At 48.3% G+C, this 25,790-nt stretch overlaps 1 protein-coding gene across 1 annotated transcript; it reads right to left on the bottom strand.

Annotated features, from left to right (window-relative positions):
• Positions 1 to 507: 507 nt before the first annotated feature.
• LBH (LBH regulator of WNT signaling pathway) lies at positions 508 to 25,790 on the bottom strand. Its single transcript, XM_025454259.3, has 3 exons — positions 25,581 to 25,790; positions 22,833 to 22,935; positions 508 to 3,050 (listed from the first exon to the last, which is right to left on the bottom strand). The coding sequence occupies exons 1-3, from the start codon at positions 25,604 to 25,606 to the stop codon at positions 2,862 to 2,864; spliced, it is 318 nt and encodes a 105-aa protein (XP_025310044.1). The 5' UTR covers positions 25,607 to 25,790; the 3' UTR covers positions 508 to 2,861.

Genomic DNA, 25,790 nt, shown 5'->3' with positions numbered 1-25,790 from the left:
AATCATAGGCATTCAGTAAATGTTTTGAGTGACTTCCAGAGTTCTTTTTAGCTGTACACACGCCCATCCATTCACCCCCAGTCTCTGTGAATGACCTTACATGATATTGTGGGTGTTTCTCTTCCCTTAGAAAGGTGGTTTAAAACTGTGGCTGTGTGTTAAAAGCTCCCCATGATTCTAAAAAAAAATAGTGCTTGGTCCTCGTCCTAGCCCACTGAAATCCAAGTTTCTGGGGGTGGAACCCAAGAAGTTGTAATTTAAAAAAGCTTTCGTGGTGATTCTGATGTGCATCCAGGGTTGAGAGCCACTGGCACAGAAGGAAAGGCTGCTTTCACTCAGCTGGGTGATGAAAAACCATGGATGGGTTCACCTGGAAGGGCCAGCAGCCAAGATACATCAGGAATCTTGCTTGGAACTCCTGACTCAGCCTTCCATGAAAGTTGCATCTTGGTGCTCTGCTGTGCCAGTTCCACTGGAGGTGGAAGGAAGAAGGAAACCAGACCAGGGTGGAAAGCATTTTCAAACTTTATTTACAACTGTCACAGTGACAAAAAGTAGTTCGGAAAAAAAAAAAGCTAGTTTCTCCCTGAGCCTCAAAAAAGAACAGATAGAAGTTACAGGAGGTTCATCTTACAACAGGCATTTTTACTGAAATACTAGGGTTTGTTTTTTTTTAATACGATCAGTTAGAAATACACACAAGTTACTTTAAAAAAAAAAAAAAAAGGAGGCCAGACAGGAGCTCAGCCACTTGTCCAAGAGTGGCTGGGTCCCTCCAACAGGCTCGCCGCTGCAGGTCCTGACTTGAGTGGTCAGCCCCCAGCCTGCTAGACTCCAAAGGGTCGCACAAAGGTGTCTAGCGACCAGCAAAATAATAAGTCACCCCCATAAACACACATATACACAAAGTAGATTTGTTATGCAGTTTACAAGCACGTTCCCATCACACGGCAAGACCAAGACAGATGAAAGGGACACAGAAACACAGGATTTTAAAAGGCAAGACCCCATCCACCAAGGGAGGCAGGTGTGGGATGAGAAATGCTGCTGCGAGGGAATAAGGAAGGAGGGAGGATTCTCTGCAGCCAGAACAGAACCAGCGGGGGTACAAGAGAGATGCCCTGGCAGTGCAGGCTTCAGGCCTCTCCCATTCCCGGGGAGCTGGAAGAAGTTATTGCCATCAGTGTGTGGAACACAAGCAGACAACATAGGGGGAGGGAGTTGGGGGAGGGAGGTGAGCGTCAGCTTCCCAGAACCAAATCCTGCTGAGATGTCAACCGCGCACCTTCATCTTCCTGCCCCAGCTCCCCAGAACCACACTAACCTTGAGGTATTAAATACAGATCTATACACAAGACCCAAACTGGGGTCAACCGAGACCCCCTGGAGAACTCCAAGGGTGCCTCTGTTGGCCCAGTTTGGCCTCCAGGAGGATCTTGAGCTCATCTCTTGGCTGCACACACGTGCTGTGAGCTAGAGAAGGTTTGAAAAGTGTGTCCTGCAACCTGCTGCTCCAGATGGTTCTTAACTATAAGAAGCTCTAAGTCCAAGGCTAGCTTTCTCCTCAACTGTGCCCTTGCAGGGGACAGGTGAGAGGTGGGGAGGGATGAGGACAGAGGCTTAGTGCTCCCTCACCTCACCATGCCATTCACCCCTCAGAACACAAGGAGAAGCCAGGGATCTCACGACATCTTCAGTTTCAAACTTGATCTTCAGACTTCTGCAGGAGATCTCTGTTATCCCCCTCTGATAATTCCCAGAACTAGGACCTCCATTAAAGTTCACGTCCCCATCACAAGAAACAGAGCTTCCTCTTCTCTCCACTCAGCTCCCACCAGAAAAACTGGCCAGGGGCCCACGTGGAAGTAGGCACCTCCTGACTGCTCCACCCAGGGGCTGTGGAGAAGGAGGGCCGGCCTGGTAGCGCCAGAGCTCTGTGCCTCTGCTCAGAACAGAGCAAGCCTGGGGGAGCAGTGGGGAGGGATCTTCATGTCCAAGCGTCCACTGCGCAGTCCTCCCATGGGGGTAGGAAGTGCTCCCTCTACTCCCAAAGGGTGGGGGTGAGGGGTAAAAAGATAAATCAGGAGAGAGAAGCTCAAGAGCCCTGCCTCTTAAGAAACCTCCAGATTATGGAGGGTACATGAACCTTCCACAGCTGGAGTGGAGGGTGGAGGAGGAACAGGGTGGAGGAGGAGCAGGGAGTCCTTTCCCACGCCTGCCTCCAGCCAGCTTTGCAGGCAGCCAGTTTGTACTGCTCTCCTTTCCCGGCCTCCTGTTAACAGACCCACACAGCTGAATAAAAGCAAAGGTGGTGGGCAGAACCGGAGAGAGAGATGAACGCGCTGCTTGCTGTCTGATGCCCCAGCAGCCGCAGGCGGGCAACTTCCTGGCTGCACTCCTCTGCTCGATGCTTCCTTTCAAGCGCGTATTCTCTCTTCCGACTCCTGTCTCCTGTCTGTTCTCTTACCCCGAATGTTCCTTGCTCGCGCTGCACCCCCCCATTCCCCCCACCCCCCGGAGCCCACTGGAATCGCACCGCTGCCTCTAGCCTGCTCGGGTTCAGATACCAATTGCGAAGATGCACCACTTCCCCGCCCCCCACCCCTGCTCCAAGCAGCTTCCTTTCTCAGAAGGCCTTGCAAATTGTCGCAGAGGGCTCCACTGCCCAGCACATTTCAAAAAAAGAAAAGAAAAGAAAAGAAAACCAACTCGGTGATTTGCAGGTGCAAAACGGAAGCCATCATTTGACATGTTCGGAACTACTGTGGCTCACTCCCTTCTTCCATCACAATGGGAAAGAACACAGTTCAGGGACAGATGCCTTCTGGTGTGGCCCCCCCCAAGGGAGTCGACGGGGGGCTCTATTGCTCCTTGTTGTCTTTCTCTGTCTCTTCACAGTTGTCCTGCTCATCCTCCTGGACCAAGAACTCCTCCGGGGGCCACCGGAGCTCCCCACTCTCCACCTCGCCCTCCGTGGGCTCCACCACGATGGAGGGCAGACGGTCTTTGAGCTTGCAGCAACGGTCAAAGTCTGAAGGGTCAGGAAAGATCTGAAAGAGAAGCAGAGCAAGTCCCCGGTCACCTACAGTACAAGAGAAGAGAAATCCCATTCTCCATTGCACGTGGAGAACTGAGCCCCTGCCAAGTGCCAGCACCCGTGCCAGGCTCTCAGGACACCGGGAGGCTCTCAGGACACCGGGAGGGAGTCCTAAGTAAGCCCTAAGCCCACAGAGCAAATTCTAAGGAAACCGGTCCCTCCGCAGACTTTAATCCTGAAGCTGCAAGTTTTCAGGGCAGTGCCCCCAAAATTGTGGTGTCGCTCTGTTAGTACATTTCCTTGTCTTTTATTTTCACATAAAAGAACTTAACGTCACATCACTCATGGTAAGCCACACCTGCCTGCAGCCAGCACTTTACCCTGGCAGTCCAAAGCGCACCATACGTCCCGTACCACTGAATTCCTTCCAGGGCAACGGTCGGTGCCTAGTAGTCAGCTCCCAGGTGCTTCACATATATCGTTTTGTACCAGTACGGTCGTGCTGGAAAATAGGTGTTGCTAATACTACCTGAAAGAATCTCAGGTTTGAAGGAAGAGGTTGCCTAAACCATACAGCCTGGAAATGAGTGGTGGTGGAATGAGATTCAAACCCAGATCCGTCTGACCCCCATGCCCATGCCCCAATAACACCTTGCCCCTCAAATAGATGGGTCCTGATCTTGCTGCAACCGTAAAGTCAAGGCCAAATCAGGGTGGATTTGGGACATTTGCTGGCATGGCTCCAATCACAGGCAAGCCACAAACAGAATTCTAGACTCCTTTTTCACCTGTGAGCTGCTCTGTGCTCCTCGATGGTTCTATACCTGCAAGAGTCTTTTCAGCATCCCATCAGTGAGGCTCCTTTTTAAAATGCTTACTGTGTGTCCTGCCCGGACCTGGGAGAAACCCACACCAGGCTATAAAATTGAGGGCCTCAGGGACCCTGCGGATTCCCTGTACACTGCCCTGTGACTACAGCTGACCTAATTCCTGGCCAGGCAGCTTAAGTACTTAATCGGATGGGTCCCTTGCCATCCGCAGCCCTCGCTGACACACCCAAGAGCCAGAGAAAGGAGCCTCTGTCTGGGACACTGAGGCTCACAGAGCACAGATGTTGAGAGCCACATGGCACCTAGAGGCCACCTCTTTCAATCTCTCCATTTGGTAGATGAGGACACCAAGGGCCAGAGGGGTTGAGGGGCTTGCTCAAGGTCACACAGCTTGTTAATGGCAAGAGAAAGGAAGGCAAAATTGGGAGTGGGTGGAGACATTTGGAGAGAGCCTGGGCATTGCCTGAGCCAGGCACGGAGCAGGATAGGCCAGCAGCAGCCGGCAAGTATCCTCTATTCTCGGGAGGTGGAAGAAATGCTCTCCTACAAACTCAGGCCTTCCCTACTTCTGGGGCGCCCAATCTGACTGCACCGCAGCCCTTAAGAGTGCTCAGTCACAGGCCACATCACAGGCCACGTCACAGGCCACGTCAAAGCCATGTGGGGCTTTCGGGAATCATGGGCTTCAACAAAACCTCCCCAATCCCTGCAGACAAGTGATTATTAACCATTTATCCAATAAAGCCCTATTGCTGAGGATTAAGCCTTAAGCCAGCTGCACAACCAGGCATCATTAAAGACTTAACAGGCTCATAAAAAGTATCGTAATGGCAGCCAGGAGGAAAACAAGCCAGAGGAGGGGCTAGACTAGTTGGGGTGACAGGACGCAGTGGGAGAATGGACCCCCACTCCGGGTTTTCTCTTCCTGCTGTGGCCCACCCCGTGGAGTCCTTGGACCATGCTCTGTGCACAGGCCTGAGTTGCTGAGCAGGGAGAGAGAGGCTCAAGGAGTTTATGTGGGCTCCTCCTCACTTCTCACGTGGAGCTGGGGCCCCTCCACGGGGGTGAAACACAGGTGCTTTCCACGCATGGGCTTTGGGAGTGAGCAAGGAGAAGCCCAGCAAGTGGAAAGCACACTCCAGTTTGCAAACCTCTTTCAGACATGGCCTCATTCAGGCCTTCCCACACCCAAGGAGCAGTGAGATCCTGGGCTCTGAGGGACACCTGTAAGGGCCAGGGTTCTGACCTAGATCTGCTCTTTCCAGTGCCTATGCCTTTTGAAAAGTGAATGGATGCCCATTTTACAGTCTGAAAACTGACCAGGGAGGGCGGGCAAGACTTTGGGCTTCAACAGCCCATCCAGTTCACGTGCCTGACACGACCTCTGGGCAGCTAGGTCTAGAAAATGAGCTTCCCAGTCTGGAGAGTTGTCCTAAATCATCAGGACTTGAGACAGAGCTATGAAATATCACAAGGAAATGGACATTTGGCTTGGTGCAGACCTGGGCCCCTGCCTCTACCCTCTGCCCTCATTCCCAGGGTGGGGCGTACCTGTGATGGCCCAGCAACTGGACCATAATTATGATCATCCGTACCAGGTAAGAGTGAAAGGGACAAGATATAGTGAGGCCAGCTGCAGTGAGGACAGAGGAGGAGGACAGTCAGAGTGGACTTTTGTTTCAGGCTGGGAATAAGTCTTGAACTAAAATTAGGAGGGAAAACTGATTTTTTGATAATGGTAGTAATGGAAGAGAAGCCAGGCCAGATTTGCTGTTCAGAATCTCAACCTTCACAATAATCCTACTAAGTATGTAGTAGGATGAGCCCTATTCTATAGAAGGGGAGACTGAAGCACAGAAAAAGCAAGCGACTTACTCAAGGCCACACAGCTAGAAAGTGACAGAATGGGGACCTGAACTCAGACCTGTAGGACTTCAAATGAGGTGTTCATCTGATAACACATCGTGTAGAGCCACAGACCCCATATTCTCACCGTCCTTGACGTCATCTCCATAACCCCGATCAAGTCCTCTCGACTGCCCATGACTCAGTTTCTCCTTTTGAAAAGCAAAGTGACCTTTGTGTCTCACTGATGGGTACAAGTTCTTGGCAAACACAAAGAAGATAAAACGCTTTGAGGACATATGCTGAATTAAAATCGGAACGTCCTCTTTGGAGCTGTTTCGATAGGATGACAGTAAGTATTCAATCTCTAAGCAAGAGGTGGTAATACTCACATGGTAATTAAAATAACTCCAAACAATGCCTTTCATACCAGGAGCTGCACAATTAAGTCTTTTAAGTCCTTGGGGAGAAGTCTGCACATTGAACTTCTGATACTGCTCAGTTGCCAGAGAACTTTGCTCCCTGGATCACTCAAAGCAGGAGCCATTATAAAGAAAAAAAAAAAAAAAAAAGCCTGCTCATAGCATTTTTTTTAAATCACCACAATAATCTCACCTTTCCATCAAAGATTTTATATTATTTTCAAATAATGCCAATTTATGCCTCTGAAAATTGTAGCTCTCTCCAAAGACAAACAAGATGCACCCAGCACCAATCAGCTTCTCATTTCCTCACATGCAGACAGACAGCCTTGCAAAGTGTTGCTGAGCATTCTGCGAGCACAATCTTATCTCCAACAGCTGCTTAAGAGGCTGACCCTAAGGAGGTTGAGATTTTTCCACTAAGTCATGCTTTTTAATCATCCAGGCAGCAGAAAAATGAGAGGTTGCAACTGCAGTGTGACAGGGTAGGGAGGGCAGTGGAAAGAAGGACTCGGGTCAGAGTTGCCAAGCACATGACAGGTAGGGCTGGGGCGGAGGCCAGCCCGGCATGCTGTTTGCCTGCAGGAGCTGGCAGGGAATAAAGAACTGCCCCTGCTCCAAAAAGAAACTGCTTTTGCTTAAACCTCTTGTTCCAATGTGCTCCTTCTCTCTGGACTGGGAAACAGAAATGAATGAATGAATGAATGAATGAATGAATGAGTGAATGTTCTTTTCTCTTCCCTCTGCACCAAAGACTCGTCTCCAAGAGGTCCAGAAAGGAAGATGGGAGGCTCTGATAGTCATCTCTCACCCTGACCCCCACAGAGCCACCCAGGGCAGGGCAGATCTAGAAGCATCCATCCCCAGCTGTGATTGTCTCAGCCTTGCCCTGCCCTCCCTCTGCCAACACTGGACTTCTACTCCAGCTATCCAACTGCCACACTCGCTGCCAGGGCTGATGGCTTGGATGACACGAATAGACACCAAGTTCCTTCCTTTGCAAATGGAGTGAGGTCTTGAAGATCACACACAGCATCCCGGCTGGGTCCTGTGTGTCCCACTGTGTAGGAACAGCAGGCATGCAAACTTGGCACTAGTGAGTCTCACAGAAGACACTTCTTCAGAGGCATCCTTTGCCAGGTGGCTTCTAACCCCAACAGGCCCTGACATGTTGAGAACTCAAATGGGTTCACTTCAAAGGTCAAGGAGGACCTTCTATGAGGAAGAAACGGTCTATGAGATGAACTTTGGATGCCAATATACTGGAATTTCTCGCTGTCTGGATTAGAGCTGTCCATTAGAACTTTCTGTGAGAGTGGAAAAGTTCTCTATCTGCACAAGCAGTAGCCAGTGGCCACATATGGTTAATGAGCACTTGAAATGAGTCTAAATTGTTTTCTCTCACATGTATTCATATAAATTTATCTGACATATGTAAATATGATATAACTTTAAATAGTTGCATGTGGCTAGTGGCTGCTGCACTGGACAGCACAAACATAGATAAATATGAGGACCATGTAAGCAGGCTGTCCAGGAAAACGGTCAGGAGGTTTGGCTGATGGACCAACATGGACAGCCTCCCAGCAGAGAAGTCTTGGGTTGGGGGATTAGTCAGAAGGCTTTTTGCTTAAGTATAAGAGTTGCTGGTCAGTCAGCTTCCATTTCACCCTTGGAGAGGAACTGAAAGGTAATATCAGATCTCCAAAGGCCTGAAATTTGGGGGCCTAGCTATCAACTGTCTGCCTTTAAGCCAGGTGACCTAAACCTGGCTGCCTCTGCGGTGGGGAGAGAAGAGAGATGTCTGGCACCTGGGATGGAAAATGTGAGCAATTCTGGTTGGAGCAGCCCTCCCCTGAGTGCATGCATCCCTCAGCCATCATTCCTGACAAACAACTCGAGCTGGCCACAAAGAGGGTGGAGGGCTTAGCAAGGAGCTGGGAGATGCTAATAGGGAAAGCTGATACCACCCGGAGCAGGAGATGAAAGGTGGCTAACTGGACACACAAAGGGCTAATTACCAGCTCTGCAAGATGAGACCTCCAGAGCGTGGGCATCTCACTCCTCTTTGCTGGGCTGTAACAGGGGGATGAGGGGTGCTGGGGTGAGGTGGAGAGGGGACCTAGGGCAGAGGGCCTGAGATGAATAACCAGGCAGTCCCCAAGGCACTGAGAGGGATCTACTTCTCCGCTCTCTTGTTCCAGAGAAGGAATAATCAACCTCAAGCCTGCAATGGAAACTTGCCACTCCCACAGGTGGTAGACCAGGAGTCTGAAAGATTTGGCTTTTACTTTGTCCCTATGTCTTATCTCTGTGATTTTGGTCAAGTCATTTTAACTTCTCTGAGCTTCAGTTGCTTCCTGAGTAAAACTAGGAAAGGATTTATACTTTAGAATTGTTGGAAGGATTACATGCTGCTGCATGTCGAGTACCAGCACAGTACCCAACGGGCTTGAAACTGTGGTGGCCCATTTCCCTCCTCTCTTCATCTATAGATTGGGATTAACGTTAATTCCCATTTTATAGGGCTTTAGAGAGAATCAAACACAGGAATGTGTGAACATGTTCTGTAAACTTTGAATTCCTGAGCAGCCCTGGTGGCTCAGTGGTTTAGTGCCACCTTCATCCCGGGGTGTGATCCTAGAGACCTGGGATCGAGTCCCCACGTCGGGCTTCCTGCATGGAGCCTGCTTCTCCCTTTGCCTGTGTCTCTGCCTCTCTCTCCCTCTCTCTCTCTCTCTCTCTCTGTCTCTCATGAATAAATAAAATAAAATCTTAAAAAAAACACAACTTTGAATTCCTAATGATGGTTCTTATTAGGTAAATCTGGGGTGCCCAAGGAGCATTTAGAGTGAGGGACTGAAAAGTCAAAAGTCCCAATGGCTTGGGACAGGAACAAGTGAGTAGCGCTCCTGGGCTTGCACTCAACAATTCTAGACCAGGTTCTTTGGAGAAATGGGTTTGACTTCATCACTTCTCCCCCATGTTTCTGTTTTCCTAGGGCATGGGATAGGCCAGGAGGAACGAAAGCCACTGTCTTGTCCAGATCCTGGTCTTCAGTGGAAGCCCCTGCACTAGCAATCTTCCCATTATGCACCACCCCACCCCCACCCCTTAGCCCACTCCAGGGGCCTGCTACTGGGGCAATCAGACCCCTCCTGCCCCTCAGCTTCCCAAAGTCTGGGTTTCTTATTTTTCCTGCAGAACAACAATGGATTGGCCTTGTGTGTTTATTCCTTCCTAGGAGGGGCTGGTTTCTAACAATGGGCAGATCTCTACCAGCATCCTGCTCTGCCAAGGGCGGAACGAATGAGCTGCAGCTAATCTAAATGAAAAGTCATCCTGCTTTTTGTCCCCTAACAATATGTGAAGGCAAGGAATATATGTTCTTCAAAAATACTTGCCTCAAAAAAAAAAAAAGAAAAAAAAAAGAAAAAAAAACACAAGAAAACAACTTGCCTCCTGCTAATTTATCATCATCATCATCATCATCATCATCATCACCATCACAATCATCATCGCTATTATATTTTACTGACTTTTCAAAGTGAAATGTGGCTAGTAAGAATAGAAATAATTAGAGCAAAGGGGAAGAGAGACTCCTATCTGGATTCAGGGAGGAAGAAGAGAGGCATCTTCAGTCCAGTGCCAGTCACCTCATTCTCCATTCCTGACACTCTCACTCTACTCAAATCCCTCTGGCCTGGGGCTCTGGAATATCCACCTCACCCTCTCCTACCCTTCTCTGGTGTCTCTAATCCTATAGGAGACTTGAGGAGAGATTTAAGGCTTTGTAACAACTGTTGGATCTCCTTCCTCTGGATTAAAGATGCTTAAGCCTCCAGCCCTGAAACTTAAAAGAAAAGGAAATCCTCCAGATAAACACCATCCTTCATAAACATCTCTCAAACACACACCCATCCTGCAAGTCAAGAGTTCCAAATTCCAATTAATTAGCACTAATTGCTACTGATAACTCTGGGCCCAGTATGCTGATGGAGCTTTTGGAATGTTAAATAACATTTCTTAAAGTTCTCTGGGGCAATGAGAAAAAGAGTAGTTATCTGGCATAGATGATTTAAAATACCCCAATCCTATGGACTATATTATTGCCCTTTAGAAAGAAGACATGCTGCCCATCCCCTTTGGGACTCTGGGGATGACAGATCCCTTTCTCCATCCTCCTCCATTGGTACTAGCCAAACATCCCACAGCCACACCTCCCCTCTCTCAGAAAGCCCAGAATGGCACGGCTGCCATTTCCAATCATTCTCTCATTCTTTGTTCTGGAGCCACAAATCTTGAATGTTTGGCCTAGTCCCATAGCCTTCCCATCCTTGGCTGGAGTCCACCTTCCTAACCCCTACCACGTGGCTTCCAAACACATCCCTGCATGGAAACAACTCTTTCAAGTCTCTGAGGATTCCCTTACAGCCCTGCCCCCTTGCCTTTGCTCAACCTTCACTCACCACCACCTCTGCAGCACACTACCAGGTCATTCCGCCTATTTCAGGCTTCATGGTCTCTCCTGATTCTTATACCCCTGCCCTGATTCACGATTCACTTGACCCACTATCTTCATCTTCCCTATGCCCTCCCTAGACTAAGTGTCATCCTAGGCTTTTCTTCAGACTCAGCTTCCTGGCTTCACCTGTGGATCACAGGTGAAGGATTCCCCTATCTATAGCTGCACTTCCACCTTCCCACCTTCCATGAAATGTCTCCTTTTGGATGACATCCATCATCTCCAACTCATCTTGTCCCAAAGTGGGGTCATCAGCTAATAGACCCATCTTTCTTTAAGTTGAAAACATTTTTCCCCTCCCAAACAGGAAACCTTGCTTGACAGTAGGTGCCATAAAAGAGGCCTGGAGATTTTAGTAGGTCAGAACTGCAGTATTGATGCTACAACACTGAAATGAACAGGGCTGAATTCCTAGAAGCAGTCTACACCAATAGGGAGGTAATGGCCCTGCTGGCCTCTGAGAAGACTGCTTTCTGTTTGGTATAGAGCAGCGGTTCTCAAAGCTCAAATCCCAAGGCCCTCTCATGAAAGGAGTGTCTATGGAGTTGAAATACTTTCTTAATAATACTAAGATGTTATTTGCCTTTCTCCCTGTGTTGACACTTGCACTAATGGCATAAGAAGCACTGATGGCTGAAATTGCTGGCCCCTTAGCAGGGAATTAATGAATGCAGCAGCAGCAAACTGGACTTGAGGTCATTATATTCTTTACCATCTCACACAATGAAAAAAAAAAACTTCATATCCTTGATAAGGTAGTTAAAATTAAGTTTTATTAAGTATTAACTTTTAAGTACATTTTGCTTTAGTATTCCACGTGATAAAATGGAAAACTAGCAGACAGCACTCTGCTGCATCTCAAAGTACAATGGTCATCTTGAGAAAAGCACTCGTGGGAAGGAGTTGCCAGCTGAACTAACCACTTTTCTGGTAGAACACCATTTTTACTTGAAAACATGATTACCCAACAAACCAAGTTTGTTTTGACTTGGGTGTCTGGGAGACATGTCCTCAAACGTGAACCAAACAAGCCCACCGCTTTATGGAAAATGACTAATAATATTTGTTACCAATGATAAAAATCAAACTTATAAGCATAAATTGTATCACCCACCATGAACTTGTCCACCCTCTATTGAGGGCTTTCTGATGAGACTGGTAAAGACATTAATAAATGTGACTTTCTGATGTTTTATGATGCAATGCGTCCATATTTGGAAGATCTATTTTACTCAATGAACATGTATTTTCCAAATGATCAATGGACCGTATTATAAAACCAAATGTGGGTGAAAGACTCATTCAAAGTGCCAGACAGTCAGACTGCTGGATTTGAATGTAAGAGCACAAAAACTTCATTCATAAGGTTTCAGATTCTATGTTGCTAACCTTTAAGAAGCTACCACTTGTTGAGTTTTGGTGAAATAGCAAAGAAAAATATCTGAAGAAGGCTATTAAGATATTTCTTCCTTTTCTTAACTTTCCTAACAGATCTTTCATAGGCCAGATTTTCTTCATTTAAGTCAACCAACACATATTGCAACAAATTGAATGCAGAAGCAAATTTGAGAGTCTGGCCATTTTCTATTAAGCCAGATATTAAACAGATTTGCAAAAAAATGTGAAGCAATGCCTTTCTCTCACTAAACTTTGGTTTGGACTTGGTTTTGAAAAACATATTTATCTTTATTAAAAACTGTTATTTATATTAACATGTAATGTTTTTACTGTTATTTTAAAGGAATTAACACATGAAAAATCTAAACACTCCGTTTTAATATCAAAAGATGTAACCTACATAAATAAATATCTCTGGGGGTCCTAAATAATTTTTGAGAATGTAAAAGGGGCTGAGATCAAAACATTTGAGAGCTGCTGGCCTACAGAAAAAAAAAAAAAAAAAACACCCTCCAGAGGAATGACCACATTAAGTCAAGATAGAAGGAGGGCATGTTTTAAAACTGGAAAAGATTTGAGGAGACCATAAATTTGCCTTTAAACAGCTGAAAGGCTGACTTGAAGAAAAGAAAGCAGATTTTTTTTTAACTCCAGTGGGAGGATCTAGGATCAGGATGGAGGATTTCACCTCATTATACAACATTCTAACAAAAATGATAGAATCAATTCTCTTCCCTATAGATGGGGACATCACGGCCAAAAGAAGTGATGTGAGTTTCCATCGGTGACACAGGTAGGAGCAAAGCCAAGATCAGAAACCAGTTATCTAGATTTGTAGTCCACAATTCCATGTGCTGAGTGGTTCTGAAATCCACATCACTGGTTATGTCCAAAGAGCACCTAAGTGACCCAATGCCATGCTGCTGTTATGTGCACTCCCACGTCTGAGATGCTATAGTGCCACAGTTTGACTCCACATTTGTCTACTCCTTAAAAGAATTTTGAAAAACTCCATGTCCTTCCACGTGTTTTTAACTTGACATTGAAAACTTCTGATCTATTACAAACATTAACATTTTAAAATAAAACTTTTATACTACTCTTTTAAATATACCAAATGCCTTATAAATACCAAAGCAACTTGGTATCAACCATCATCCATTTTTAAAAAATATTTTATTTATTTATTCATGAGAAACACAGGGAGAGGCAGAGACATAGGTAGAGGGAGGAGCAGGCTCCCTGCGGGGTGCCCGATGTGGGACTCGATCCCAGGACCCTGGGATCACTACCTGAGCCAAAGGGAGATGCTCAACCACTGAGCCACCCAGGTGCTCCTCAACCATCACCCATTAAAAAACTCATCAACAAGTTCTAAAATCTTATTCTTTTCTCTGTTTGAAACTGTATCTCCAGCCTACTGTTCTATAGAATTTCAATTTAATATAACTTTTTAATCATTAGGTTTTTTTTCATACTTCTCTGCAATAAAGAGATGTGTTTATGTATGTAATTTGACAGTTCATATTTTTTTGTCAATGGCCCTAAGGCCCGTAGCAGCAACAACAACAACAACAAATCTAGATTGGCTCATTGCAGTTATTAGTATGTAACTGATCAATAAACATACCACAAATAATTGTTACACCCAAATATAATCTTTTTATTGGTTTCTTAGTGTGATAGACAGGTGGGATTTATGGAGCTTCCTAGACAATAACATTCTGAATGGCCCATTTGTTGAATGCCCCTGTGGTTTCTATACCCTGGGGAAAGTCACCTTAAAAGAGTGGGGGGGGGGGCAAGAAGCAGGTCATTCTCTTATAAAGGGGGAGGAGGGCAAGCTTGACAGGAAAGGTAGGCAAAGAAATTGGTGAGGACTGGCTTCAGGAAATGCGATTTAAAAAAAGCAATACAGAGAAGCTGAAGATGTGGAACTAGGTTTCTGAAAATGTTCTCTGCTGTCATATCCCTTGGAAAGTTTCTGTGAACCCCAGGGGCAGCTGTCTTCTGCTTTTAACACTTTGTTAAAACATCAAGTAGTATATACATGGAGCATTATTAAGAAGTAATTTGGCATGAAAATCTCTAATATTAGGCTGCCAAGGGAAACAGCCAGGAAGGATCCTAATGCTTCAACTGCCACATGTGAGGGGGCAAATGACCAAGAAATATGAAAATCGTGATTTAGTGTTAGCTGATCTTTAAGAATGCTTTCATCTAAGGGGATACAAGAGTTGAAGAAAAGAAATTCCTTCACGTAACAATAGTGATGCCAGCCTCAGGAAGTTGGACACTACTGTAACTAATCCTCCATGTCCAAATACACAGTATACACACACACAGTATGGTTCAATTATATTTTTTCTTTACTCATTTTTTTAAAGACATATAAAAATGAAACTTTATAGCACTACACAGATGGAAAACTAGCATTATTTGTCATAGATAGTAACCATAAAAAGACACTAACATTTCTAAAGTTTGTGTAACATCTCAACTGACTTTGTAAAAACACCAGGAGTCTGTGGACCCTACTGAACATTGGTGTGGGCTGTTTACTTGTTGCAAAGAACCTGAGGCTTGCACAGCTGTTGGGTAAAAGACCCCTGCGCTCTGAGCCCAAAACTTCTATTATGTTCAGATCTACTTCTAAGAGCTCAGTCCATTCTGGATTCCAGAGAAGCAACATTTCTAAACTATGACTATTCCATGAGCCAGACCGGGAACCCCAGGAGACCAAGATGGCTTAGGAGACTACATGTACATCAGTCCAAACTTTGTGGGTCTTCAGTGAAGGTGAATTCACTGGTTTCTCTCAAGGTTACATGGTGCTCCAATGTCATTAATAGGATAAAGGAGACAAGTAGGGCAATGATCCACCCATACGCATTTGTAATCCAGTATGTCATTATACCCATGATGGGATGAAAATATGATCACCAGCTATTTTGCAATGCTGGCGTAATGCTGCCTAAACATCATTAATTGTTATCATCTCTGCTCAAAATAAGCGATTAACAAACTAGAAGATGTACAACAACTCCCAAACACTCTGAAATAACCAAACACCTTTCTGACTCTATCCACAGAGTTCTCCCATTATCTCATCTCTATAGAGTTTACACCCCTGAAATTCTATGTGCTAGAGCTTTCCATGCCAGGAGCTTATATTTTGACTAACTCTTCTATTTGTTTTTTTTTATATAAAGATTTTATTTATTCATGAGAGACAGAGAGAGAGAGAGAGAGAGAGCGAGGCAGAGACACAGGCAGAGGGAGAAGCAGGCTTCATGCAGGGAGCCCGACGTGGGACTCAATCCCGGGACTCCAGGATCATGCCCTGAGCTGAAGGCAGGCGCTAAACCTCTGAGCCACCCAGGGATCCCTCTATTTGTTTTCTATCTTTAAGGTAATATATAATCAAGAGGCTTAATGATGTTGAATCTCTATGATTTAGTAACTGTGCTTCCAAGAATTTATTCCAAGGAAAGAAATCAGGTCTGTGCAGAGATTTATGTAAAATGATGTTCAGAGCAGTGTTCTTTGTAGGAGCAAAATATGCCACTACCTAAATATTCAGCAGAAAGAAGTGGCATGTAACAAAGTGAAATGCTTTTTTTTACAAAGAAAAGCAAATGGACATAGTCACAAAATTATAGTAAGTGAAAAAACGATTCACTAGAGCATACATATTTATCTCAATTTTATTTTTTTAAACAAATGCATACAAAAATACTGGAAGCAAACATATCAAGATGTTTCACTGATAGAAATATGGGTGGGTCTTTTAATTTTAAATTTTTCTAAATTTCTAAAAGGAATAACTATTACCTTTATAATTATAACACACACACACACACACACACACACACCCTCAGACACTTAACAACTTTTACTTAGAAACTCTGTCCTAAGACTCTACTCTGAGGAAACGGTGTCAACTATGGACAAAGACTGATATATAATGTCATATATAAATTATTATAAGAGGAAAATATATACATATTATATGTATATAATCTAAAAGTTTTCAACAACTGGAGAATGGTAAAAAGAATCATGTCATAACTTTAGGATCTAATACTGTGCACTTATTATAAACGCTGGCTTTGAAGCATTTTTAAGATAAGTTGTAATGATGTGATGGTGATGACTTACACTCTGTTAAGTGAAAAAAGCAGGACACAACTGTGATTTTGGCTATTAAGTGCACTGGAAAAGAAGAGAAAAGATGCTAAAATGTGAACAGCTATGATTTAGGCATTGTGAGATTATGGTGATTTAGAAAACAAAAAGGTTAAAGAAAATTAAAATTCCATCACGGGCAGAGGTTACTTTTAAAATTTGAGAAATTAGCATGAGAGCAATAAAATACATACTTTATCAGTAAAAACATGAAATTACTGGAAAGGAGAAAAGGAAGAGAAAATTTTCCTATCATCTCAACACTCCAATCTAAAACAACCGCTATTAATATTAATATTCCACTGGCTGTCCTTTGGTCATAAGTGAGTGTGTGTGAGTATATATGTGTGTGTGTGCATGCATGTGTGGGTGTTGCGAGTGAGCGTGTGTGTGTGTGTGTGTGTGTGTGTATGAGTCTTAGCAGGTATCTCAGGCTCTGTCCAGAGATCAATGGCTGAGCTCAGCACTGCCCACACACTTTGGGCTAATGGTGACCTACTAAATTAGAGCTTGTACACAAGGCTTTGTCTGGAAAAAACATTTGGGAATTTGGGAAAGCCAAGGATGCCTCTCAAATCCAGGATAGACAAGTGTTCCACAAAGTGAAGGCAGGAGGTGAGTTCAAAGTATGCTATTAATTCTATCTGGGAGCCAGCCTGAGATTCAAGTTAGGATAAGGTCAGACCTAGAAACCAACCACCTCTGAACTGAGATCTGTGAATGCCCTCCGTGCTCAGGCCAATTCTACTTTGGATGAGAGATCGAGAACCTTCCTTCCCATTGGCTCCAGTAAAATTTGTGGCTGAGAGGCAAGTAGTCAATGCTGCTTCAGCTAACTGCTCAGGTGCCTCTTCTCTAAAGTTCACCTGAAAAAGGAGTTTCTGACAGTACAAGGCAACTAATTCTAGCAGTCAGAGGGCCAAAGGGGCTCCCAAACTTCCTTTAAAATCAAAATGCTAGCTGAATAATAATCTGGAGAAACTTCTGGCAAATTGTAATTTCTTTCTAACACAGATCTGTGCAATAGGGGGCCCTCCCCCAGCCAAGGAATGAAGCAGCAGACACTGGATCTGATTTGTTGATCAAGAATCCTCCTTGGGTGGGCTCAGGGACGAGGGAAGGCCAGGTGGTGAGGTGAGAGGTAGCAGGAAGGGTCCAGCATCTCTGAACTGGAACGGAGTGAAGCCCTGACAACTCTGAGCCCCATGTGAATGAGGGCCTGTTTTCACATCCTCCGAGGATTATTTCAGGATTCGGACCTGAAAGATTATTTCAGGACATTCACTAGACACCCAGGAATAGCTCTTGGCTCCGGTCACAAGATTTGCCACCCAAACTCATCCCTTCCCCTCACGGTACAATCCTTCTTTCTATTCAACTTGGAAGACTGGGCTGATGTCAAGAAGATGCTGATGCTATAAAAATCTATGCCATGGGATGGCCAAGGTAGAGGGATAGTTCTCAGCGCAGTAAAGGGAGAGAAGAAGGGTCAGGTCGATCTGCCCGCACTCATTACGCAGCACCACGCAGGACACAGTGGCTGGCACCTCAGGAACAAAGAACCATCTAAGACACAGCCCCTGTCTCCGGGGAGTGAGGAACACACCACCACTTGAGAGGCGTCGGGCCTAACACAGGCCCTTTGAGAGAAAGCTGGGTTGCTTGGTTCTAGTGTGCAACATGTTGGCCAGGAAAGTGAAGAAAGCTTGTTCGCTCCCTGGCCATGCTACAGACTCACTGTTGTGACCACAGTGTGGGTGTGTGTTTGGGGGGTGAGGGAGGGGGTCCCCCAGTGGAACGATTCCAGCCTTCTGCAGGCCCTCACCCCGGGGGCATTCCAAAACAGTGAGCACGATGTTTGTGTCAAGGCTTCGGGCCTAAGAAGGAAGGTGCTGGATCCCTCATGCAAAGTAGAGTTGATCTGAACAAGGTGGGTACTGACTTAACAAGAGGTGTGTAGACACAAGCGCACTCAGAAACGGCGCGCTCCTGGTGCTTGTGCAGCCGGTGGCCCTAACTGCCTGTCTTGCCTCATATCATTATGCTTTGTAGCAAGGAGGGAGCGAAGTGGAGGGGGCAGGGAGCGGAGAAAGAAAACTTGCTGTGATTCCAGTAACATGTCGTGTCCGTGGCTGGACGTCTCCTGCCAAATGCTCTGCAATTTTAGCTTTATTTCTCTCCAGGGACAACAGAGGCTTTTTAAGTCTGGTGCTGTGAAAGATGATTTCCTAGTGACCATGGGACTCCGTGAGGCCACTCAGTGGGGCCTCCAAAACTCTTGAGAACACGTGGGGGTACCACAACTGGGGGTAACCATGAGGAGGAGGAGGCAGGTGGTGGATGAGCTACACTTGGAATGGCCTCCCCAGCAGGGCTGGTGGGGGACGGAGGCAGGGACCAGGAGCTTGAACCTCTCTGAGGGCTGACCCCCTGAACCTCTCTGAGGGCTGACTCTGAGGGGGAAGCTCAGCCCATCACTTATTTCAACACGTGCCTTTGCACAGGTGGGAACACGCAGGGGGGGCCAGGCTCAGCAGGTCTTCATAAAGAAAGGTTCCGCACAGAAAGGGTTTCAGAACTGCTGCCTGAACTTGGAGGTTAACCCGAGCCCGCTCCCTGAGACGGGACTTGCTGCTCTCAGTAATGGGAAGCAGCGGGAGTGGGATTGGGGGAGCCCACTGCTGTTGGGCCTTTGCAGGGAGGAGAGACTGAGTGATCCTGTCCAGGGAGGGGCAAGCTCTCAGCCAGCATAGTGCTTTACTCCCATCCTTAACACTGAGCTAAAACTCAGGCTCTCGGTCTGCAAGAAACAAAGACTGTGGGAAGAGTCCTCCTCCCACCCCCTGCTCTCCCTCCTCCCTCTGGTGCAAAACCCAGGCTCTCCCCACCTCCTTGGTCCAGATGCTTGAGAAGGGGCAATTTTAAATGAAAGTCAAGGAGCCAGACCTCTGTCTTGGACTCAGTGAGGGCAGTAAGAGTGTGGAAGCCTCAGCACACCGTGTGAGGGGGCAGGTCAGGCAACAAGGCCAGGATGCCCAGAGCCTGGAGGTGGGAGCAGTGCCAGCGTCTACAGACAATGCTCAAGACCCTTCCCCACGCAGGACCCAGGCCGCTTCAGGTACAGCAGGAAAGGAGACCCAGTTAGAGAGGCATTCCAAAATGCCACATACTTAGAGCCCCTGGAGCTGATGGAGGGGCCCACGAGGCAGCCCCTGACCTGCTCCTTTGATTTGGTGCAAGTATGAAGGTGTAGGCGGTGGACATTCCTGTGCTGTGGGCGGGTCTGAGAACAGGAGGGCCACAGATGGACGCAGGGTGGGGAGGAAGCGGCAGCCATCGGGGACCTTAAATGTCCTCAAGGGGACCCTCCCACTCAGCCCCAGTGGACCAGCTGCTCCCCGCAACCTGCCCAGAAGGTACTCAGACTTTCGAGGAACCGTGTCCTCACCCACCCAGCAAGGTGCCATAATACATGCCGAGTGGGTGTGCAGACATGAAGTTCACGTACTGATTGAGCGGACTCTCTACATAAATGTTAAGGTGAAACAAGGCACTGGCTCTGTTGATTTTTATACATGCCCACAAAAGTGACACTAACTTCATAAGCCCCCAAACAGGGCTCACCTCAATTTTTCAGGGGATAAAAAGATATTTATCTGAAACCTTGGTGGGCATGAGCTGAGGAGGCCCTTTAAAAAACCCAAAGTAGAAGTGAAAATGGCCAGCTTTGGGATCAGGAGCCTCAACTTCACTAAAACCAGCACCATTTACTTGGCACCTACTCTGGGAAGGTCTGGAGTGGCTGATGGGCACCTAGAGGGAAATAAGGCATCCCCTGCCCTCAGGGACCTAAGGCCCGGGGCAGCATCACTTCAGAGCACAAATGCCACAGGTGTTGAACGAAGGAAGAGGTCACATCTGGGGTAGAGAAATTAGGAAAGCTTCATTCTTGGGGAGGTCTGGAAGGTGGGGGGAATGATTGCCGAAGTCCAGCGTGCCTACCTATTTTACGACCTTCTTTCAAGGTCAGATCACAAGCCTGAGACTCTATTTCATCTGCCAAGTAGGGATTGATGTCTCCTTCCCACTTTCAGTTCCTTGGAAAAGCAGGTCCTGGTAAAAGCCATGTACTATTATTATCCTCAGGAAGGATGCCAAGAACAGAGCTCTGAGATATCCCGCCCCAGATCTGAGCCCAGCCTGAGCATGCACAGCCGATGGGCTTCGGCCAGTGTGGTCCCGGCCCGTCCCCAGAGCTCTGGTGGGAATGTGTTTAATTGCATGACATTGGCTCTGAGTGGGCCCAGAGGATATTGGTCATATGAAAATTGTCAGATCAGCTGGCTGCAGAGCCCCGCACCTGGCATAAACAGGGGCAAGCCAGAGGGGGCATCTGGGTGCACAACAAAATTAAATTAGACATGGAGATGCTCTCTCCCAGTCCTAATATTCTTTCAGGCCCAGCCCCTGTCTGACTGGCCAAGCCTTCTCGTGGCCATCCGTATCTGGAGTGCCCATGGCTTTGCACTGCTGCCCCAGACTACCTACCTTCCAGGTATTATGCACATACCACTTTCCCATAGGAGCCCCGGCCCCCCTTTAGAGTGCCCACCATAGCACAATGCATACAGCAAGTGCCCTGTAAACATGTTGCTTGGTTAAAGATTACAACCTCTTCTCTTTCTCTTCATTGTGCCACCAGAGGAACTTTCTGAAATCTGGTGACAAGAGTGCTTTGAAGTTCCAGGTAAGAGATTTTGGAACTAGACAGTAGCCCCCACCCAGATAGCAGGAACAGATTTCCTGAGGACTCATGGGAATGGATCCTATAGGCCAGCACCACTGGGAAGATTTAGGGCCCTTTTCTCAGACAGCATCATGACATCTCGGGAGCCCAGAAGCAATCTGATATCCCCCCTGCCACTGCAACGCCCATTCCACCTCCCTCCCTCAGCACTGCAGCCGGTTCTGCCCCAGTCAGCGGTGTTGGCCCCCCCAGGCTTCAGCAGAGGGGCCTGAAGGTGGAGACCAGGACCCAGGAGGGCCCGGCCCCCTGATCCTGGGACACGTTCCAAGAAGGAATATAAAATGCACACACAAGACGTACTGACGACTGTTTGGAAAGGTTCTGTGATGGAACTCTCAAACCCAAAACTGAAAGAAAATCTCACCTATAACCACAAAGAGATTCGGTCTGATTCAGCGGCTTGGAAACTGGAATCCAAAAACAGCCCAGCCGGTGGGCCAGGAAAATTCTACCCTCCCACTGGCAGTGGGGCTTTTGATGGTCTCTTTCAGACCCACGCTGGGGGTGGAGGGTACAAAACCAACCAGGAAAGGGTATTCCCCCTCACTTTCCTCATCTCCTTGGGCTACATGAATACTCCTTTCCAGCCAGCAAAAGGGGCTTGGCCAGAGCCTGACACAAAACAAAGGGGCCTTCCTGAGCCTCTCAGTGTGTCTCAGGTGACTCTGCTGTCACCTACCGAGTTACCTTACCTGAAATCAGCTTTCATCTCAGCTCTTTGATCAATCCTCACCCCACCCTCCCCATCACATGCCTGGAGTTCTCGATTGGTTTCTTCCTTAACAAAATCAATGCCCTGGAATGGTTCTATAGAATGACCAGCCAGAGCAAGTCGAGATTTTCAGCAAGAACCAGCTCGAGGTACAGACACATGACAGACATATCAGAAGAGCTAGGCTTCGGAGTTTGGTTCTACTACAGTCTGAGCCTGTTTCTGTATCTGTTAAACAGAGCCAAGAGCTACGGTCAAAAACAATGGTCAAGAGCAAATGAGTAACGTCTGTAAGGTGCACGGCTCACGGCAGACATTCAGTTAACATCTACTGGATGGGCTCATCACACCCCATTCATCTTCCCCAGGCCAAGCACCATATGTACACAATCTCCCTAGCTCCAAGGTCTTCCCTCAAAACTAGAGTCCTTCCTTTCCCCCATGTAATAACCTCGGAACGCTCCTTGGAAATACGAAAACAGTTGGCTGCCCCAGAGACATCTAGAAGCTGTGTAGCCAGCCGGGGGCAGTGGGCATGGCAGGCGAGGAAGAGCACTGTGTTAAGAATCTGAAGGTGACAGGCCACTTTTTGAGGTCCTTGTGTATTTTGGATCCATCACTCAGGATCCAAATCTCGAATCTAAATGCCAGAAATCACATTCCTGAGATAGCCTGCCCCTGGGGACGCGAAGGGAAGCGTTGGTCTGAACTGACTGTACAAATCATGTCTCCCCCTTGCTGCTGTGAACATGAGAATCCCCTGTAGCCAGGATGACTAATTAATGACATCGGCTCACACTTGCTGAACCCTTACCGTGTCCCGGGCACCATGAATGCCTTCTACATGCCAACTCATCAAGTTGAATCTTTACTACAGTTCTCTGAGGTAAGGACTGTTATTGTCCCATTTTACAGAGAAAGAAACTGAGGCTTACAGGCATGAGGGGATTTTTCCCAAGGTCACAGAGCTATTCCAAGTAGCACTGGGATGCAAAACCACATCTGCCTCCAACCCCAGCAAAAGTCACCAGTCTCCGAAGCACCAGAGGAACCCAGGACTGAACTCACCTGATAAGAGAGGCCATCCTTTCGGGGGTTGAGGCCAATCTCCTCCATGGATGGGGTGTTCATCATCACTTCAGTCATCTCGGCAGATCTCAGATAGTCGGGGCTGCCAAGAAACCCAGACCAAAAGTCAACAAACACACGCGCTTTCACATTCCTATCCTTGGTGCTTTCTGCTGTTAGATCAGGGGACTGTCTGGAGGCAGGATGAGAGGTGTTCAAAACAGAAATCACAGAAAAACAAGCTCACACCCTAAGGAAGTCCCTTATAAGCCCAGGGCATCAGGGTGCTCAGCCTCACCAACAGAGCCCTGAAACTTGCCTGAAAGCCTCTCTGGCAAACCTCTCTTCCCTCCTTTCCTGTAAAAGTCCCCACTGGCAAGGCGCAACTCGATTTTCTTTTAAGTGACAGGACTAGAAAAAACCAAAACAATAGGTAGCTGAGTCCATCTGTCTATTTTAAAACCAATTCAACCCATCTCTAGGGGAACTGCATATTATTATTACATAATGATAACCGGTCAACCATAGGGAAACCAAGTCCAATAACTCTCTCTTCCTAAATTTCTCTCTCTCTCTCTGGTGTTCCTTTTTGCAAAATGTCCCACTTAAAGCCCCAAGGGGTCAGCTTTCTGCAAGCTTCACATCTGCCATCCAACCCCCTTCTCTAGTCCGGCCACAGCAGCTGCAAGCTCATAGCTTGAAAAACATCCCCTGGATTAAAAGCCTTAAGGATGCCCGGACTCTGACTGCAAAGGAAATTTCCAGAGGGGCCAAGCTGGCCCACCAATGGCTGACATGTGAAAGTGCTTTGTACTGTGTAAGCAGGATACAAATGTTCCATTATCCTCACACAAACCCCGGGCACATACAGGGTCCCGAATGCATAATGCCAAATAGCACATACCGATGTCAGTGTACTCTCTACACAACATCCGATATTTTCACCACCATGTCTTTACACATAGTAACAACGACACAGCAGCAGCAACAACAACAATAACAACAACAACAACAACAACAAAGTGGGCAAGGCTTTAGACTGATTGCATCTAAGGAAACGGGTTTCCTTAAGGTTCTTCTTCACTTAGGATTACTACAGAGTAGAAATAGTATTTACTGGGTTTGGAAACAGAAGCATTAGGTCTGGTCCATGCTCTGCCACTGAAGAGCTGTGTGATCTTGAACAAGCAGTAGAACCTCTCTGAGCCACAGGTGCCCCGTTTCTTACCATGATGCTAATAATGCCTATTATTACAGTTATGCTAAATGGCTAATCTCTGGCAGGGGTGGGGGGGGAGGTCGGGTATTGCAAACTATGAGGTGCTAATCAACTATAAAACAGTTCCCAATTATTTTATCTTCCTTAATTTCTCAGGGGATTATAACCCCAAGGGGCCCTCACACCCCCCTGGCCAGTTCTGAGCGGCCAGGGGCACAAAGCCTCCACCAGCCGTCAGTCTCACCCACATGGCACCTGGCTGTTCACACACCACGGGGGTGGGAGGGAAGGGGCGCGTGTAAGGAGGGGGTACGCAGGCCTCACGGGTAGGGGAATTTTTACTTTGTTCTGAGAGTTCATTTCTCTAAACAGAGCCACAGTGGGGGAGGAGAGACAGAAGATGCCGGGCTTCCGGGCAATGGTTAGGGTCAGGAAGGGTGGGGGGGGGACTCCAAGGCGGATTCACCGCGGGTCGTGGAAAGGCTGCAGCCGACCCCCAGAGAAACGGGCCAGAAGAGCGCCCCCGGGGCTCCGGCCAGGCGCTTCGCCCGGGGTACGGCGCTTGCTCCTCGCTCCTCGCTCCTCGCTCCGGGCTGCGGGCTGCGGGCTGCGGGCTGCGGGCTGCGGCGCGGGCCCCAGAAGTTGCAGCGAGAAGCACGAACTTTCCGGTTCCTGGGCTGAGCCCGACCGCTCGGCGCTGGAACCCGTGGGTCCGGCCGCCGACCCGCACCCGCACCCTCACCCGCACCCGAGGGCTCCCCGGCCGCTCCCCCTCTTCCCGGGCGCAGGGAGGAAGCGGCGGCCGCCGCGGCCGGGGGGCCTCGCTCCGCAGCCAGCGCCGCGCCCGCCGCGCATCCCTCCCGGCCCGCATCCTGGGTCCGTGCGAGCCTTCTCTGCGCGCCGGGTCCGGGGTCCCGGAATCTTCCAGCACCGCCGGCGAGGGCGGCTCCCCGGCCCCCGGCCCCCAGCCCGGGCCCCTACAGAGGCGCATCGGGTTTTACGCGTTCTGGAGAGGAATGAGCTCGAGAAGGTGCAGCGTGCTGGTGCTGCTGCCTGCGGCTGTGATCGGGTTCCGCGTGGGGAGAGCGTCTCTCCCCACCCCTCGAAGCTCTGCAAAAGCGCCGCTGCACCAGCTCAGCCCCGCGGCCGCCGGCCTCGACGCCGAGACTTGCATGCAGACAAAAAGGAGGGGAGGGAGGGGAGCGGCGGGGGGCAGCAGGAGCCCCCTGCGCCGGCCTGGGCGCGTGCCTCCCGCAGCCCTCCGCATCGGGGGTTTCCTGGGCGGGATTCGGGCGTGATCCCCGATTCTGTCCCCCACCCCCACCTCGTCACCGGCACCAACACACCCTCCCGGCCGTCACTTGAGCGAGGCTCGAGTTCACTCCCTTTGTCTGGATGCTCTCGGCGCCACCTCCCCCGCCCCCACCTTGCAACCTTGACGTTGCCTCCTGCCCGGGCCGGGCGGCGGGTGGGTGCGGGCCCCCGAGCCATGGCCGCGAGACGGATGCCCGCGAGGGCGCGGTACTCACCAGTGAAGGGGGAAATATACAGACATGAAGTCCTAGGGGAGGCTGACCCACGCCCGTGTGATCTAAGACGGTCACAGCGTCCCGAGGGAGGGCGCGGGGCGCGGGCGCGGGGCGCGGGTCCGCCTTCCGGGGACTGCCCGGCTGCCAGCCGCGTCGGCGGAGCGCTCCGAGCTCCCGCTTCTCCACCGAGCTCGCGGCCCCACAAAGAGC

This window comes from Canis lupus, chromosome 17, assembly GCF_003254725.2.
Source record: "Canis lupus dingo isolate Sandy chromosome 17, ASM325472v2, whole genome shotgun sequence".
Lineage (NCBI taxonomy): Eukaryota > Metazoa > Chordata > Mammalia > Carnivora > Canidae > Canis > Canis lupus.
The sequence above is the reverse complement of the archived record's forward strand: the minus strand, read 5'-3'. Positions and strand labels throughout refer to the sequence as shown.